The 14761-nt window shown below is 43.6% G+C and overlaps 1 protein-coding gene across 1 annotated transcript; it reads right to left on the reverse strand.

Moving 5' to 3' along the window:
- Window positions 1–630: 630 nt before the first annotated feature.
- Window positions 631–11619, reverse strand: LOC114082551 (butyrophilin subfamily 1 member A1-like). Its single transcript, XM_071613833.1, has 5 exons — window positions 11256–11619; window positions 8170–8451; window positions 5843–5869; window positions 1617–1643; window positions 631–1268 (listed from the first exon to the last, which is right to left on the reverse strand). Exons 1-5 carry the CDS (start codon window positions 11617–11619, stop codon window positions 631–633), a joined length of 1338 nt encoding a protein of 445 aa, XP_071469934.1.
- Between the last annotated feature and the right edge of the window lie 3142 nt (window positions 11620–14761).

Consider the following 14761-nt stretch of genomic DNA (forward strand, 5'->3'; position numbering starts at 1 on the left):
GAAAATAAATCTCTCCTCCTATAGGTTGATTTCTCAGTATTTTGTCACAGAGTCAACAAGATGACTAACACACCTATTCATATCCCAGAAAACTTTTGGATGATAAACTTTCTGGCATCTGATAGTCCAAAATTGCAAAAATAGAACTGGAAAACCTTCTCAATCTCAAGTTTCCTCTACAAACATGCAAGTCCAGTAATGTGATCTCCCCTTTGTTTGAATTTTTTTCAGACAGGGTACCACTAAGGTGCCCAAGATAGTCTGAGACTTAAGGGCTAAAGTGATCCTCCTGCCTTAGCCTCCCCAGTAGCTGGGATAGAGGTATGAGCTGTCACACCTATCTAAAATATTTTTCAATACCAAAAAGATATGGTTCCTTATATTTAAATTCCACATTCCCTAAACCAGTTCAAAAAGAGTTAACTTTTAACCTCTGCTATCTGAATATATAAGACATGAACCCTTTTAACCACACATCTGAAGTCTGAACAAGAGCAGGAGGACAAGTACATTGCACCTTCCAAGTCTCATCTCAGGGGATTTTGCCACATTGAGTCTATAGCCACAGCAACAGCCACAGTGAGTGATCACACATACCAAGGGACTCTATGAAGACAAAACCTTTTGGTGTCACGGAAGTAATAAAGATTTAGCCTCTGGGTAAGCACCATCAACACCACAGCCTGAGATGAACCCCTCCTTTGGAGTGCTCAGGGTCTCCTCCAAAGTAGGAGAATTGTTAAGGGGTACAGGGAGCCCCTCAGACCCACTCTCCATGGAGCAGATGGTCATGGACACATCTCCATACATAATCATGAAGTACGGAAAGAGAGCTCCAGAGAAGGAAGCTGGAGGGAAAGAGAAAATGTGGGACCCATCGTTCATGTTATAGAAGGAGACATCCCCTTCACTGTAGTCCAGGAAAACCCCCACCCTGCAGGGATCCTGCCTAGGAGATAACCAAGTCACAGGACCAGTCCCGGCAAAATAACTATTGTCATGTTTCCCCATAACCCAAAACCCCTTATCTGGTAATTCCCTGTATGAGTCTGTTCTTTTTAAATCTTTCCAACAGACTCCCAGAGTCCACCTGCTATGGGATTTATTCTTTATCTCCACTTCCCAGTAACATCTTCCTGATGTGATGCCCTCAAGACCCAACACACTGAAATTTTTATCACTATTCACAGAGGGGTCCTTCAGACACGTCTTTTCATGAGACACACACAGCATGGGGTGAGCAGAGTCTGGATCCAGCGTGACAGACCCTGTTGAGAGAGTTATCAATCATGTAAGGTGCGCCCTTGCCCCAACACATAGCACACAGCCACCCACCACCTCACAGCCACATAGCTGCCTGAGCTGAGGAGGGGATTAGACTCCTGAGATATAAGTCTTGTAACTCAAACCAACGTCCTCAACCAGAAGAAGGAGCCAGAAGGCTGACTTGAGGGTAGCCATGTGACAGGACCATTGGTTACAGTTTTGTGACCATCACTTCTGCCACGGTAACACCATTGGTGATGCCAGTATCTGAATCACCACAGAGGGCTTAAGGAGAAGCCACAAACTATGAGAGCAACAGGAGGAACATCTGGAAGCACACAATCACTCACAGGCTTGGAACTGTTCCTTCCGCCAATCTAGGAGAGAACACATATTTCATATCAGGGATTTGCAGGTACTCCACACATCATGACCAGCACCCAGTCTACTGAAACACAACAATGTGGGAGGAAGAATGGAAAAGCTGTGTGAAAAAATTCAGCTGCTGTATTTATTTTTTAATCACACACACACACACACACACACACACACCTCACACATAAACATGAAGTATGGAGAGGCCACTGCAACATTCCCATGAAGACTATGTCAAAAAGCTTAACACCCTGGGATCAAAATTCTGTATAACAAACTGAAAAGTCACTGTTTAGATTTAACTACAAAATAATACTTTCTCAAGACCCAAACATACAACCATGCTAAAAACTAGGTTATCTTGTGATACAGTTGAGGTTACCAAAATTTCCAAGACCTCTTTTACTTATAAAGAACTGACTGTGCTGGACTTGTAAGGTTACCTCTAAGCCATGAGTAGAGAATTACATCTAGCTTAGCTGAACTTGGAGGATGACTAGAAATCATGAGTGCTGGGACCTCAGAGAAATTTTGCCAAGGTAGGTGGCAATGGAGAGGGATTTAGGATGGGAAAGAAAGAAGTTCAAAGCAGGAAACAAATATATACAGTGAGAGGTCATCACTAGTGACTTTTCTTCCACTTCTCACAGACCAAGAGGAGAAAAACATCCTGACACATATGGGTGAACCCAAAAATCTAGGACCTAGTCCTTTGCCTCCCACAAGAATTCCCTGAAGAGTTTCAAAACTTCCAGCTATGATAGAACCCACATTCCTGAACTTCATAAAGTGTGAATGTGTTAAATACATGACTAGGCAACTTTACAAATGTGATTAAGATTCAGGTTCTGGAGCTGAGATTATTCTGGATCCTATGCATCACTCCAAAACTACTCACATGAACCCTTGTAAACAGAGACCTTTCATGGCTATAGTCAGAGAAGCAGATAGAATCACAGTAACAAGGTCAAAAACATGCTGTGTTGCTGGCTTTGAAGATGCAAGAACAGGCCCTCAAATGAAAAATTACAGATGGCCTCTAGAAACTGAGCAAGACAACAGCCTCAGAAAGAAACACAGCCTTGTCCCAACTTTCTTGAACTTCTGGTCTATAAAGATCTAAGTTTGTAGAAATTTGGAAGCAAATAGAAAACTACTATGCCTACATAGGTGTCAAAACCAGTGTTGAACAAAGCACTGGCAGATAAATGTTCTTGCAGAAAGCATAAAATTCCCTGTCTCCTGCACACAGGAAGCTGAGGACCCAGAAAATGTCAAATTCTCTGCTAGATGATGAAGAGACAGATAGTTTCCCAGTGAGCCAGTGAACCAGAGAAAGTCTGAAGTTCAGAGTAAAAAGCCCAATGTCAAACAGGAATAAGTGACCCAGACCTTGGACATAACCTCAGGGTCAGGGGAAGGGAGACCAAGCAATGAGATGAGACCTGCCTTTTCTCAGGAGACACCAACCCAAGGGTATTATTAACCAGTTCAGATGAGCCTCCTGATGGTGAGGACCTCCAATAACCAAGAGAAAACACAAGGTCCATCTTCTCCCACAGTCCCAAGGCCACATAACTCTCCTCCACCTTCCATATTCCCTTTTGGGAATGAGATAGGAAAGTCATTGACCAAAGCAAAGTGTACATATGTCATACACTGCAAAATGTCTTCAACTGGAAAGCTTTTGCCTCCAACAGGGCAGAGCCTCAGGAATAAGATTAGAATAGTTAAAATAATAACTAAACAACATTTTTCTTTCTTGAAGATTTGTGTTTAAATTTGTGCCCACCATATCCAATAATACAGGTTCAATCAGATACATTGGTATTTCCATCTTTGTTGAGTTTCTTCATAGAAACTAGATCATATAAAATGACTGAGGAGACCCAGATGACCCTTGGAGAAAAGTAAATATTTCTCATTTTTCACCAAGACATTATTTGGTAATCCATTATAATTTCATATGTAATAACTGACTGAGATTATCAAAGGAGAAAAGAGAGGTGAAGAAAGCAGCCAGGGGAGAAAAGGAGAAGGAGTGAAAGAAAAAAAACTTTTGAGATTTTCCAGTGTATCTAGTACCATGCTATGCACCTTAATGCAGCCTTCACATAATTCCCACCGAAAATTTGAATATATAACTCAATGTTACAATTTCATAAACAAGATGAGATCAGACATTAGTTCACCTCACACTATTGGCCTGTCAATATTAAAGTATTAATTCTAGTACAATAATGTGTTTATCCTTACAAAATAAAAGAGTATGCAAGTTATACATGAAAATACAGCCATTAATTCAGCAGAGAATGGGGGAGTTGGTTAAAAAGAAATGACTATTTGATCCTTCTTTTATAATAAACCTGTCCACAAAAAAATCATTAAGATTCTCAAAGAGTGTTCCACATACATGTGAAACCAAAGCCTGCTTGATGCCATGGGTCACCTTTCTCTGTTTCTCATAGTCTATATCCCTGATGTCAAAAAGAAATAACAAGAGTAGAAAAAGGGAAGATTATACAAATTCAGATGGCACAGGTCCTATACTAATCCCCAGAGTTAAAGAGTCTTCTAGATAATCTTTCATTGCATTGGAAACTGCCTTAGCATATACTTGTCCTAACTGCTACTGGAAGGTTCAGGTGGTCTCATTATCACAGGCAAACTCAATGAGATAAATACTTAGAATGGCTTAATAGAATTCAGAGAGAGAGAGAGAGAGAGAGAGAGAGAGAGAGAGAGAGAGAGAGAGAGAGAGAAAGTATTCATTGAACTCTCTCAAAGATGTATCAAGAAGTTGGTTACAATACATGCACACAAAGAACCTGAAAATGCTCTTCACATTGAACTCAAACCACCTTGGATATGATCCTCCAGCTCTCACTGCTTCAGCACACCCAAAATTTCATTGTGAGTCTTGGGCACTCTACTTTTCTTCTCATCTCCTCTCTCATCCCACCTCATCCTTTCTTCTCTGATTTGCTCAATACCCTTTGTCAGGTAAACAATTTTAAACTATCCAGGTTCCTCCTTTTATGATCTTCACACATTAAAATAACAAAGGCATTAAAGACCAAGCCAACAGACAAAGCAAAATTCTCTTAAAAGCAGAGAAAATTGTTGTGAACATTAACTTGCATTTTGTTCCTGTAACACAAACACAAACACAGAATGTTGCATATAAATTTAAGTAGTTCACCGATGCCCTAAGCATCCTGGACCCCAAACTGAGAATACCAGAAATTCATTTCTGAGCAAACAAAGTGCTTAGAAGAATCCTAGCTAGGACAGTGAGTCAGAGTATGAGGGGGCTGAGAGAAGACCAATATCCAGAGGACAAGAAAGAAACAAGAAAACTAAACCTGGACCCCAAAATAGGAATCTGGGGTAAAGGGAATACAGAACCAAGGCCCCACATTAGGAAGATGTAAGTCCCAAGATGTAAAATATAATTTCTGAAATTTCATGGAGACCACCAATTCTTATCTACACAGCTCCAACCCTGCTCCATCTGGGATCTCCTCACAACTGAACTCTCCAGTGTCATTGCACCAACAACAAATACCTTTTCAAAGTATGTTTTCAGGGGGTACAGCTAACCCTAACCTGCAGGGGAGGATGGTCCTAGAATAGGTTCACTCCTGAGAACTACAATACGAAAAAATAAAATTAAAATTAAACAAGACTATAGGGAAATTACCAAAAATGAAGAATGATTGAGGGTTTGGTTGTGGCTCAGTTGTAGAGTGATTGTCCAGCATGTGAAAGGCACTAGGATCAATACTCAGTACCACATAAAAATAAAATTATTGTGTCTACCTACAACTAAAAAAATGTTGAAAAAAAATGAAGAATGATTTAAAGACAGGAATGTGAGGTGAGTTCTGTGGTCCAATCCCAAGGAGAAGTCCCTGTGGTCTTCCAATGCAAGTTACAATCACTTTTCTCTCCATTTAGGAGAATTTTGCTTTCCTGTTGTGCTTGGCTTTGGTTAGTTTGGGCAGGGGACAGATTAATGTGTGACGATTATTAAACGAAAAAAAAGAGAAATTAAAAGTGTTTACTGGGAGGGGAGGGAAACAAATTAGAGACAGCAGAGCAGGAAAACCCATCCCATCCTGGGTGGAGACCACTGATACAGAAGGGCAGAGGAGGAGGATGGAGAAGTGAAGGCCAAGGAAACATCAGAGTCACTTACCTGCATACAGAGAGGCCTTCCTCCAGGCTGAAAGGGAACACACAATGGAGAGATCACAGTTAAAACAAGCCTTCTCAGGATGAATGTACCTGCCCTGGCCTCCCCTCCATTCTAAAGATGAGACTGCCCACAGGAGGACAGAGCCAAGAAAGGAGATGTGCTCTTGCAGTATGCAGGGACCCCAGGGTGTTGTGGGAAATGCCCTGGACCACAGATCAAGATGGCTGCTTTACAGGCCAAATTCTACCACTGTCCCACTGCTTTCTCTCAGAAAAATTTCTGACTCAAAACCCATAAAAATCCATATTCTATCTGTCTTTTCTCAGTTTTCTGCTAAGGATAAAAATCATACTATGTGTGAAAATATTTGAGAGAATAAAATATAAATCATTCCACAATTATCAGAAGGCATTATTATATCCAGACTTTTTCTGGCAAAGATATACTTGGGAAAGGGGTAGGTATTTGGCCCCTGGTAGAGGGCTTATCTAGCATGCACAAGGCACAAAGTTCAGTCCTCAGCACCACAATGAAAAAATGAAATAAAAATTTAAAAAGACATTTGGGAAATTACCAAAAAGTGAAGAATGATTTAAAGATAGGTACGTGAGGTAAGTTCTGGTGTAAAAATGCCCAATTTCTTACAGATGAAATATTTCTAGAGAATAAGAAACATTATTTCAGGAAGTACTTGGTTCACTCCATCACATTCCCACCTGTGGTGACAGCCCACTTGGATTAGCACCTTTGGGAGCTGGAGAAAACATAATCCTTGTATGGTGATTTGTTGGGAGATGAACAGAAGGCCGCACTCCTAAACCCGATTACTCCATTTCCTTATATGTATCATTTAATAATATCTAGTATCTGCCTTTAAGCTTCTGAGTGCAGACCAACAGCTAGATGTATTGAAGGCTAAAAAACAATATTCTCATACATGTCCCTCACCAGTGATGGGAATGGGGTTCCCCTCGGTGGAATGAGCTGGCTGCAAAATAAAAGCTAATAAAAATGAAACAATGAAAAAAAGGCAGGACACAACAGAAAATATTTTTAGAAAGAGGGGACAGGCCGGGACTATCATACAGATCGAGTTTCTGTACTAAAAACATAAAATGGAGCCTACACTTGCTTTTTTATATTGGGGAAGATAAAAGGCCTTCCATAGAATGTTCTTCACCAAAAAGGTTATAGGTGGACTGTCTGGTACCCAACGAGTACCAGCTACTATGAGGAATCTTCCTAGTAGGGCTGAGATAAAGGTCATGTGCCTTGGGCAATCCATTGCATAGGAGAGCCAAGGATAAACCAAAAATCTCCCTGGTTGCCATATCTAGAGAAGACCCCAAGTAATTCAAGGATGGCTTCCAGCACAATATAATGGGCAAGACAGGATTGAAATAAGATGCAAAATACATGACAGACCAGGAGTCACCATCACACCCAGGTTTCCAAGCACTAAATAGGAAACAGCAGCCCAGATCTAAGAAAGCCCAGGGAGCAGTGTTCTGGCTTCCACTAGCTCACAATTAGCCTCCCAGGGATGGGAACCCACATGTCTGTGCCTAGATAGAAACAAGGAAAGCGAACACCAGATCACAGGCAGGATAAGAAAATCAAGGATACCGGGACAATCACTTACCAGAAAGATAAGAAGCTTTCCTCTGATCTGAAAAACAACCCAGGAATTAGGGGAGGTGGGAACTAGCAAATGCACTATCAACACATCATAGAAAATTAAGAATGAAAGCAGAACTTACTAAGATCTGCTTGGAGTTCATCTGAAAGAAAATGAAAAACAGCGTGAACCTTCATCCACAAGAAAAGAAAAGTCTGTGTGCCTGAAAAACCTAAGAAAAAATTTTGATACTAGAATTTCTACCTACACACCCACTCAACCCCACCAGGCTCTAGCTGTCCTATCTGATCGCCTCAGTCTCCTCCTCTGGGCTCAGGACCCTGGATCTCTCCAGAGACCTGGACCCCAGACTCTGCCCTGTGTCAGCTGTCCCACTCACCACCAGGTCTGCACTTGCCCTGTGCCGTCTTACCAATGGCCTTCAGCACCTCTTCTTTAGCCTGCTGTTCCTTTTTCTTAAGCATTCTAGTAGAATGTGCTTTTGTGATAAAATAGCTAGCCACCAAGAGTAGGAGTCCCAGCATGGTCAGGATCACAGCAAATGCTGGTTTCCAGGGAGAAGCCTGAGGGAAGAAGGGCTCTGTGGCCCAGGCAGACAGCAGGTCAGGGGCACACCCAGGAGAGCCAGCACACTCAGAGAGGCCAGCCCCTCCCTACAGCTCTGCTGGGAGTGGGAAACAGCACTGACCTGGGATGTAAATAGCCTTGGCCTTCTCCTGGCCCAGGACAGGGTTGAGGACAGAACAGGTCACATTCCCCACAGAACTGTCTCTCACCACCAGAGTGGCCTCCACACTAAACAGCTCCTCACTGTCTTGGGTGTGGGCCTCAGAAAGCGCTGGGAACTTGTTTCCACTGACGTCTCTCCACTGCACCTGGGGCTTTGGGAACCATCTTGAGGCTTTGCACACCACACACACTCCATCCTCTTCTGGCCCTTCTATGTGCACTTGAGGGTCAGAGCCCATCCCTGTGGGAAGGAAGCTGTGGAGCCCCAGGAGGCCATCTTCGGCCTTGAGACTCCAGAGTTGCCTACATATTATACAACATCAGGGGATAAGCTTTCATGTTGAATTCTGGGAGTTCTAGGGGAAGAGGGAATAAAAGAAAGCAGCACAGAGTCCCACAAAGGGCACTGGGCTTTGCTCCCCAACCATGAGTACCACAGTAAACAGGAATGATTTTGTCCCAGGGCTTCCTTATTGAATCTCAGTCTTCTCACCTCACACACTCTCCTGAGACATCTGTATCTCTGTGTATTTCACAAAATTATATTTAGTGACCACCTTTTCTCCTGAATTCTCTTCCACAACACCCATGTTCCCATGAGTTAACTTTACCAGGTTTCCTCCTTTCAAACTCAAAACTCCAAACTGAATTCATAAATTTGCACCACTTGTGACAAAACAACTATTAAAATCTCCCCAATTCCTCACCCTTCTTTATAGACAGTTCTCCCACTTCCACAGACTTATTACTGCCTTTACCTTCTGCCTCTCGGCTCAGTCATGGGACTCAATTTGGCAATGAGAAATTAGCTAATATGACTAGTGCAGAGGTTTTTAAAACATTTGCAACTTGGTTTTAACCTCTACCATTCCCACAGGAGGACAATCGTGGGCTCCCCAGTGGAGGATGGACTCCTGTAACATTGCCTGGTCAACCTGCTACAGCTGCCCTAGGTCAGCCACATGACCACCTGAAACTTGAGCACACCAAACGAAGGTGAACCTGGTGAACTTTTCGGCTGACTTAAGAACAAATAAAAATTACAAGTAAAAAAGTTAATTCTCCCTGTTGATAAAAGAAGTCTCTATTTCTTTTTATTACACCATTTGCTTTAGAAAATTGCAATTGCAAATAGGCACTTTCTCCTCTTTTAAAATGTTTATACATAATTTTGAAAACTGACTAGGTTTTTTGCCAGCTTTGTGGCTCAGGAATATCTTACTCAAGGACCTGGGACCCATTTCTTTGAAATGTAAGCATGAGGGAAGATAGCAACCCTTTGCCCCCCTTTTCTCTGGAAAGGTAGGTGCATAACTTATGTGGGTATCTTGCTCCAAAATGTAAAACTACTTCGTGTCATAAAGCTAGAGGAGTTTATTTTGCTTCCAGATAAAGCCTATTAGATGACACTGATGGTCTCCCAAACTACCAGGTAAATTTAGGAAGAATTATGTGGAACAATAGTGCTTTGAGCCCTCTTAGTTGAATATTAGTTATTCTTCAACTTGGCAACAAGCATACAGGAGATTATATATGCTTGGCTCTAAAAAGAAAGATGAAACTCCTTTCTGGTTGTGTAATCCATTCACAGATCACCATAATATGTTTAACACTCTGTTTTGATGCTTATTCTGTAATAAAAAGTGTTTTCTCCTAGCATGAGAGATTTTGTTTTAATTATATTTCTCATAAATGACAAACATGTATGAGTAAACCCAGATGAGATTAGGCAAGTTCAACCCCAAATAGTTGAACTCCCTCGGTGCTTGAAAATATACATTTTTATTGCCAGATGCACCTGAGATTGTGGTTGTTTGTTACACAGCATTATTACAGCAGTAGAACTGACATATAATTTTCAAGTGTCCTGCCACAAAACAACAAATGGTTCAAATAAAACCTTGTAAGTCTCTGAAGTCTTCTCTTCCCCTTCCAAACTTTGTGACCACAAATCTACTCAGTTGACTCTAGTTTCTAAACCTGTCTGACCCCTCCTCCCCCATCCCACTGCCATGTCTCAGGTCAGGCCCTCATTCTTTCCACATCATAACTGCACTCCATGCCTCCTTCTTGCTCACCTCCCATCCATCCATTCACAGCTGCCAACATGAGCATTCCCAGCATGGCTCTGTTTAGGATTCCCCCTACTCTGCATCCAAACTCCATAACACAGCACACAAAGCCTTTACTGATCTGGTAACTGCCTTCCTCTCCATCACTTCTCCCCAAACTCCACCACCTGAGACCCTCAGGGCCCACACACTCAACCCCAAGAACTATCTGGTCAAGTGCAAGTAGCCACAATCACCATGTTGTATGCCCTCTGCCTTTTCACCTTCCACCCCATCAACATCCAGGGCTCTTGTGCCAGCCCAGGTGTCCACTCCTAAGGACCTCATCCTGACACCTGTGAGTGGTGTTAATACAGGACCATCTCTTTGTTCCAGTAATACCCACTATTACCATCCTCTCCCTCACTCCTACTATCAACTATGATGGCCTCATTATACACAGAATAATAAACCAAACTTCAACTCAAAGGTTTCATACCAGGGGCTCCCTCTGCATTAAACCATGGCCCCCCAGATACCCACCTGGCTAAATACCTACTTTCTTTGAGCCTTGCTCAGACTGTGAATAAGACTCTGCCTGAGCCCCTATGTAACACTGCAGCTTGTCCTAACACCCCAGCCCACATCCTGAGCCCCTTTCTTAATTCTACTTGGTCTTTTATCTTAAGTACTTATCACCTTATAACATCTTGTACTGAATTATTTGTTATAACTTTTGTTCCTTTGTCTCTAGAAGGTGACCTCCTCACTGATGGGATCTCTGTTACACTGATATATCTCTAATGCACAGAACAAGTCCCCACATATTTCAGATGACCCATATACAGTGTTTGTATTAAATCAATGAATAAAAGATGAGCCACTTTTTTCTTCCATTTCACCTACAAAATGTGAGGCAAAATTGGATGATCTCTGATATTCCCACTGAGCCCAGTACTCCCAAGTTCACTAGAATAGAGGTCAAGTAACTAACCTGCCACCTTCACTTCAAAATCAGCCTCATCATAGAAGCTTCCATGTCTGAAGAAGCAGGTGTACATTCCATTGTCAGAAACCCGGACCTTGTGGATGTGCACGGAAGCCTGACCCTCAGTAAGGATGTCCCTCACCAGTGAGGTTCGCCCTCTGTATTCAGCCATCTGCTCCTCAGTCTGTTCCTGTTGGTTCCAGTAGATTAACACTGCCTGTGAGAATGTGGTACGGAACCACCCCAGTTCCATGTTCTCTGCATTCATGGCTGGGAGTAGGGCACAGGGCAGTATGGCATCCTCGCCCAGCACTGCCACAATGGGATGTCGAGGGCCAACAACCTGGAACTGCTCTGTGGACAGAGACATGGGGAGGGAAACTATAGAGACACAGACCAAACAACATAGAACACACAACATCAGGTGGAAAGGCCAGAAAGCTGGGGCAGGGGCCACATGAGATGACCCCGGAGGTCTGATGAATTTAGAAGAGGTTTTCTGATTAAAGTGATGTGGCCAGAAATTATACAAAAGACACTCCCTCATTGGCTTCTGCTCCTGGTCCAAGTCCCTCCCATGAAGTAATCTCAAATTCAGTGGTTCTCAAGATTTCATGCACCAGAAGCACTAGGATGCCTTATAGAGCACATCTGCATCCAAACTCCATAACACAGCACACAAAGCCTTTACTGATCTGGTAACTGCCTTCCTCTCCATCACTTCTCCCCAAACTCCACCACCTGAGACCCTCAGGGCCCACACACTCAACCCCAAGAACTATCTGGACCTCATTCCAGAGCATCACATTCACTAGATCTGGGGTGGACCAATGAATGCACATGTACAACGAGTTCCAAGGATGGTCTGGGGAGCACTCTTTGGGAACCACAGGTCTAACTTGCCCTTTTTCAGGAAAACCTGAAAACAGACCAAGGGCATACCTGTGGCCTAGGTCAGCACTCTTTGATCATTCAGCCAAACCTAGAAAATTCCCCTATTCCTATTCTAAATTTGTTACTTCAGTCTATATTTTTCTCCTCCACTGATGGAGGAGAGAAATATATATGCACTTTAAAACACAGAGTCAAATGCTACTTATTTCTGTGAAACTCCTGCTCTTGCAATTCACAGAAACCCCCATCACTGCATGTTCAAGGAGCAAGTTCACCTCACTCTCCACCCCCTTGGTGCTCTTGGTCTTCTGAGGCTACCCATTGTAGCCTCCACATGGTTCCCCACTTGTCCCCAGGCTTGACAAGGTGGACCCTCCTTCCCAAGACCCCTCTGAACTCACCTGCTGCTTGTCTCCCCATATGCTCTAGTCCAGCAACACTGGACTCTGAGCTTCCTTACACCTCAGCACACTGCCAGCTCTGCACAGGCTCCTTCCCCTGCAGGAACCCTCCTTCCAAATAGTCCTACAGCTCACTTCTCCTTCTCCAGAGTTATGTTCCCATCTACACACCACCTCACTGAACACTGCTGCCTACCCACGCCTGCTTCCCATGCCCCTGACTGCCCACACCCTGCCCTGCTGCATTTCCCATCATGGTCATCTCCTCCAACACATATAGGCCTCTCTGGCTAGCTGCAGTTATTACTCACTGTCTCCTGTTACACCTGCCTCCCATGACCCTCACTGTCCAAACCCTGCCCTGTTGCATTTCCAATCATGGTCATCTCTTCCAACACACTTAGGCCTCTCTGCCTAGGTGCTTTTATTACTCACTCTCTCCTGCTAGAAGGTAAACTGTATGACAGAATTTCTGTCTGATTCTTTCATAGAATAGCACTTAATAATCAACATTTCATAAATATTTCAAAAAGAAAATGAATGAATGAATGCTTGCAGCACAAAAAAAGGCAAGAAAACAACAAAAAATGAGGGAAAAATGTATTTTCAAATGTTTTTCTACCTTAATTTTTAAAACCACAAAGGAAGACAAATGGGAACACTCACCTATGGACAGCTGGACAAGGAAAAGCAGAGAAGTGAGACAGCAGAACAAGGAGCGACTGCACGACCCCTCCATCTTTAGAGCTGGGGAGAGAGATGGGGAAGAGGGCCAAGACCTGCAGGAAGGAGTCAGGTCCAGCCCAGAGCTCCAGCACATCAGCATAGAGAGTAGGGCTTAGGGCTGGACAGTAGTCCCCTGCTGGAGCAAAGCATTCCTATTGGCACATCATACCAACAGGGTGCTGGGACCCCAGAACCCTGATACTGACAAACAGCTGAGTCTGGGCTCCTTCCAGCTTTTCTTAGAAGACTGTGGTATCAGGAAACCATTAGTTACCTGGTAAGAAACTGTTCCTTCCTTTCCAATGCCAACCACGGGGCAGCTCTACTAGGCCCAGAACACCAGGCTCTTTCCTTCCCCACACCTGGAGCTCTGTGGTGGAAACCATTCCTCTAACTCTCTGTTATTGCACACCACTGATAACCCACCAGAAAAGATGGTCAGATTCAGGGTCCCCATCAGGAAGCACATGCAGCTCCTGCTTCCCCCTTGTTCTGCCCCATAGTTATGCCCAGGTTTGACTTGGACAGTGTCAGAGATATTCACCTCCTCAAGGAGGCTGTGGTCCCATCACAGAAGCCCAGAACCCCATCTTGCCTTTTTAGATGGGGAGTTCACCTAAACCTGAATCTCAGCCCAATCCCTTACACTGTGGGCTCAGGACATGGTGCTTCATATGGCAGGTGCCAAGCACTTCCCCACCAACATGTTTGTCCTTGTCTTCTTTTTCTTTGAGAAAGATTTCTGCCTGAGAGGTAAGGGACCCTTCCTGGAGACAGAGCATAGAGATAAAATAGCCCTAGTCAGAGAAAAGACCCCAAATTGCCTACTGTTTGGAAGGAGCAGGGAGAAAGCAGTCTGTGGTATAAGGAAGAACAAATTCTGGGAGATGACTTCTAGGCTGCCCTCCAGGCTCAGCCACTCTCACTATTACCTTCTTGGCCTCAGTTTCCTTATCTATATGATGGGCATAGTCACAACTTCTACCTCCCTATTTGTAATAAAAATGACATGAATTTATAGTCACTACATGTAATTAGAACAGGACTGGTCCCAGAAAATGTTACAGAAATATCATTAAAACAAATGAATAAAAGAACAACCCTCATTAAGCTTCTCCTGGTTCTTCCTAGAACAAGACTGTCCCACCTACCCAACCCCACTGCCTCTCACACCACCTCATCCTCAGCTTCTTCCTGCCACCAGCTTCTCCCTGGATTCCTCCTCTTAGGTCACAGGTGTCTTCAAAGCCAACTTACCTGCTTCTCTGTTCTCCCACCTATGAAAGGCTGTGACTTCCTGGAGCGTCTCTAAACACAACAGCTGGAGAAAGGTCAGACTCACAAGGACCCTGGCAGGCCCCAAATCTGCCTTCAGAATCTGCACCTGCCCCAGGCTGCTCTCAGAGACCAATCCTTACTTCTGAGTCCAATGCTGGGGCCCAAATTTTTCATTTCCAAGAGGCAGTTTGTCCCCAGGAAACAGGGAAAAAG

The sequence above is a fragment of the Marmota flaviventris genome, chromosome 6 (assembly GCF_047511675.1).
Source record: "Marmota flaviventris isolate mMarFla1 chromosome 6, mMarFla1.hap1, whole genome shotgun sequence".
NCBI lineage: Eukaryota > Metazoa > Chordata > Mammalia > Rodentia > Sciuridae > Marmota > Marmota flaviventris.

Bases quoted from the DNA above. Each gene is read 5' to 3' on its own strand.
- LOC114082551 (XM_071613833.1), bottom strand. From the start codon at position 11,619: ATGTCTCTGTCCACAGAGCAGTTCCAGGTTGTTGGCCCTCGACATCCC. The intron at 8,452-11,255 runs GTTAGTTACTTG...TCCTTCCCACAG, and splicing joins TTTTGAAGTGAAGGTGGCAG to GGATGGGCTCTGACCCTCAA. The intron at 1,269-1,616 runs GTGAGTGATTGT...CTCTCTCAACAG, and splicing joins GAAGGAACAGTTCCAAGCCT to GGTCTGTCACGCTGGATCCA.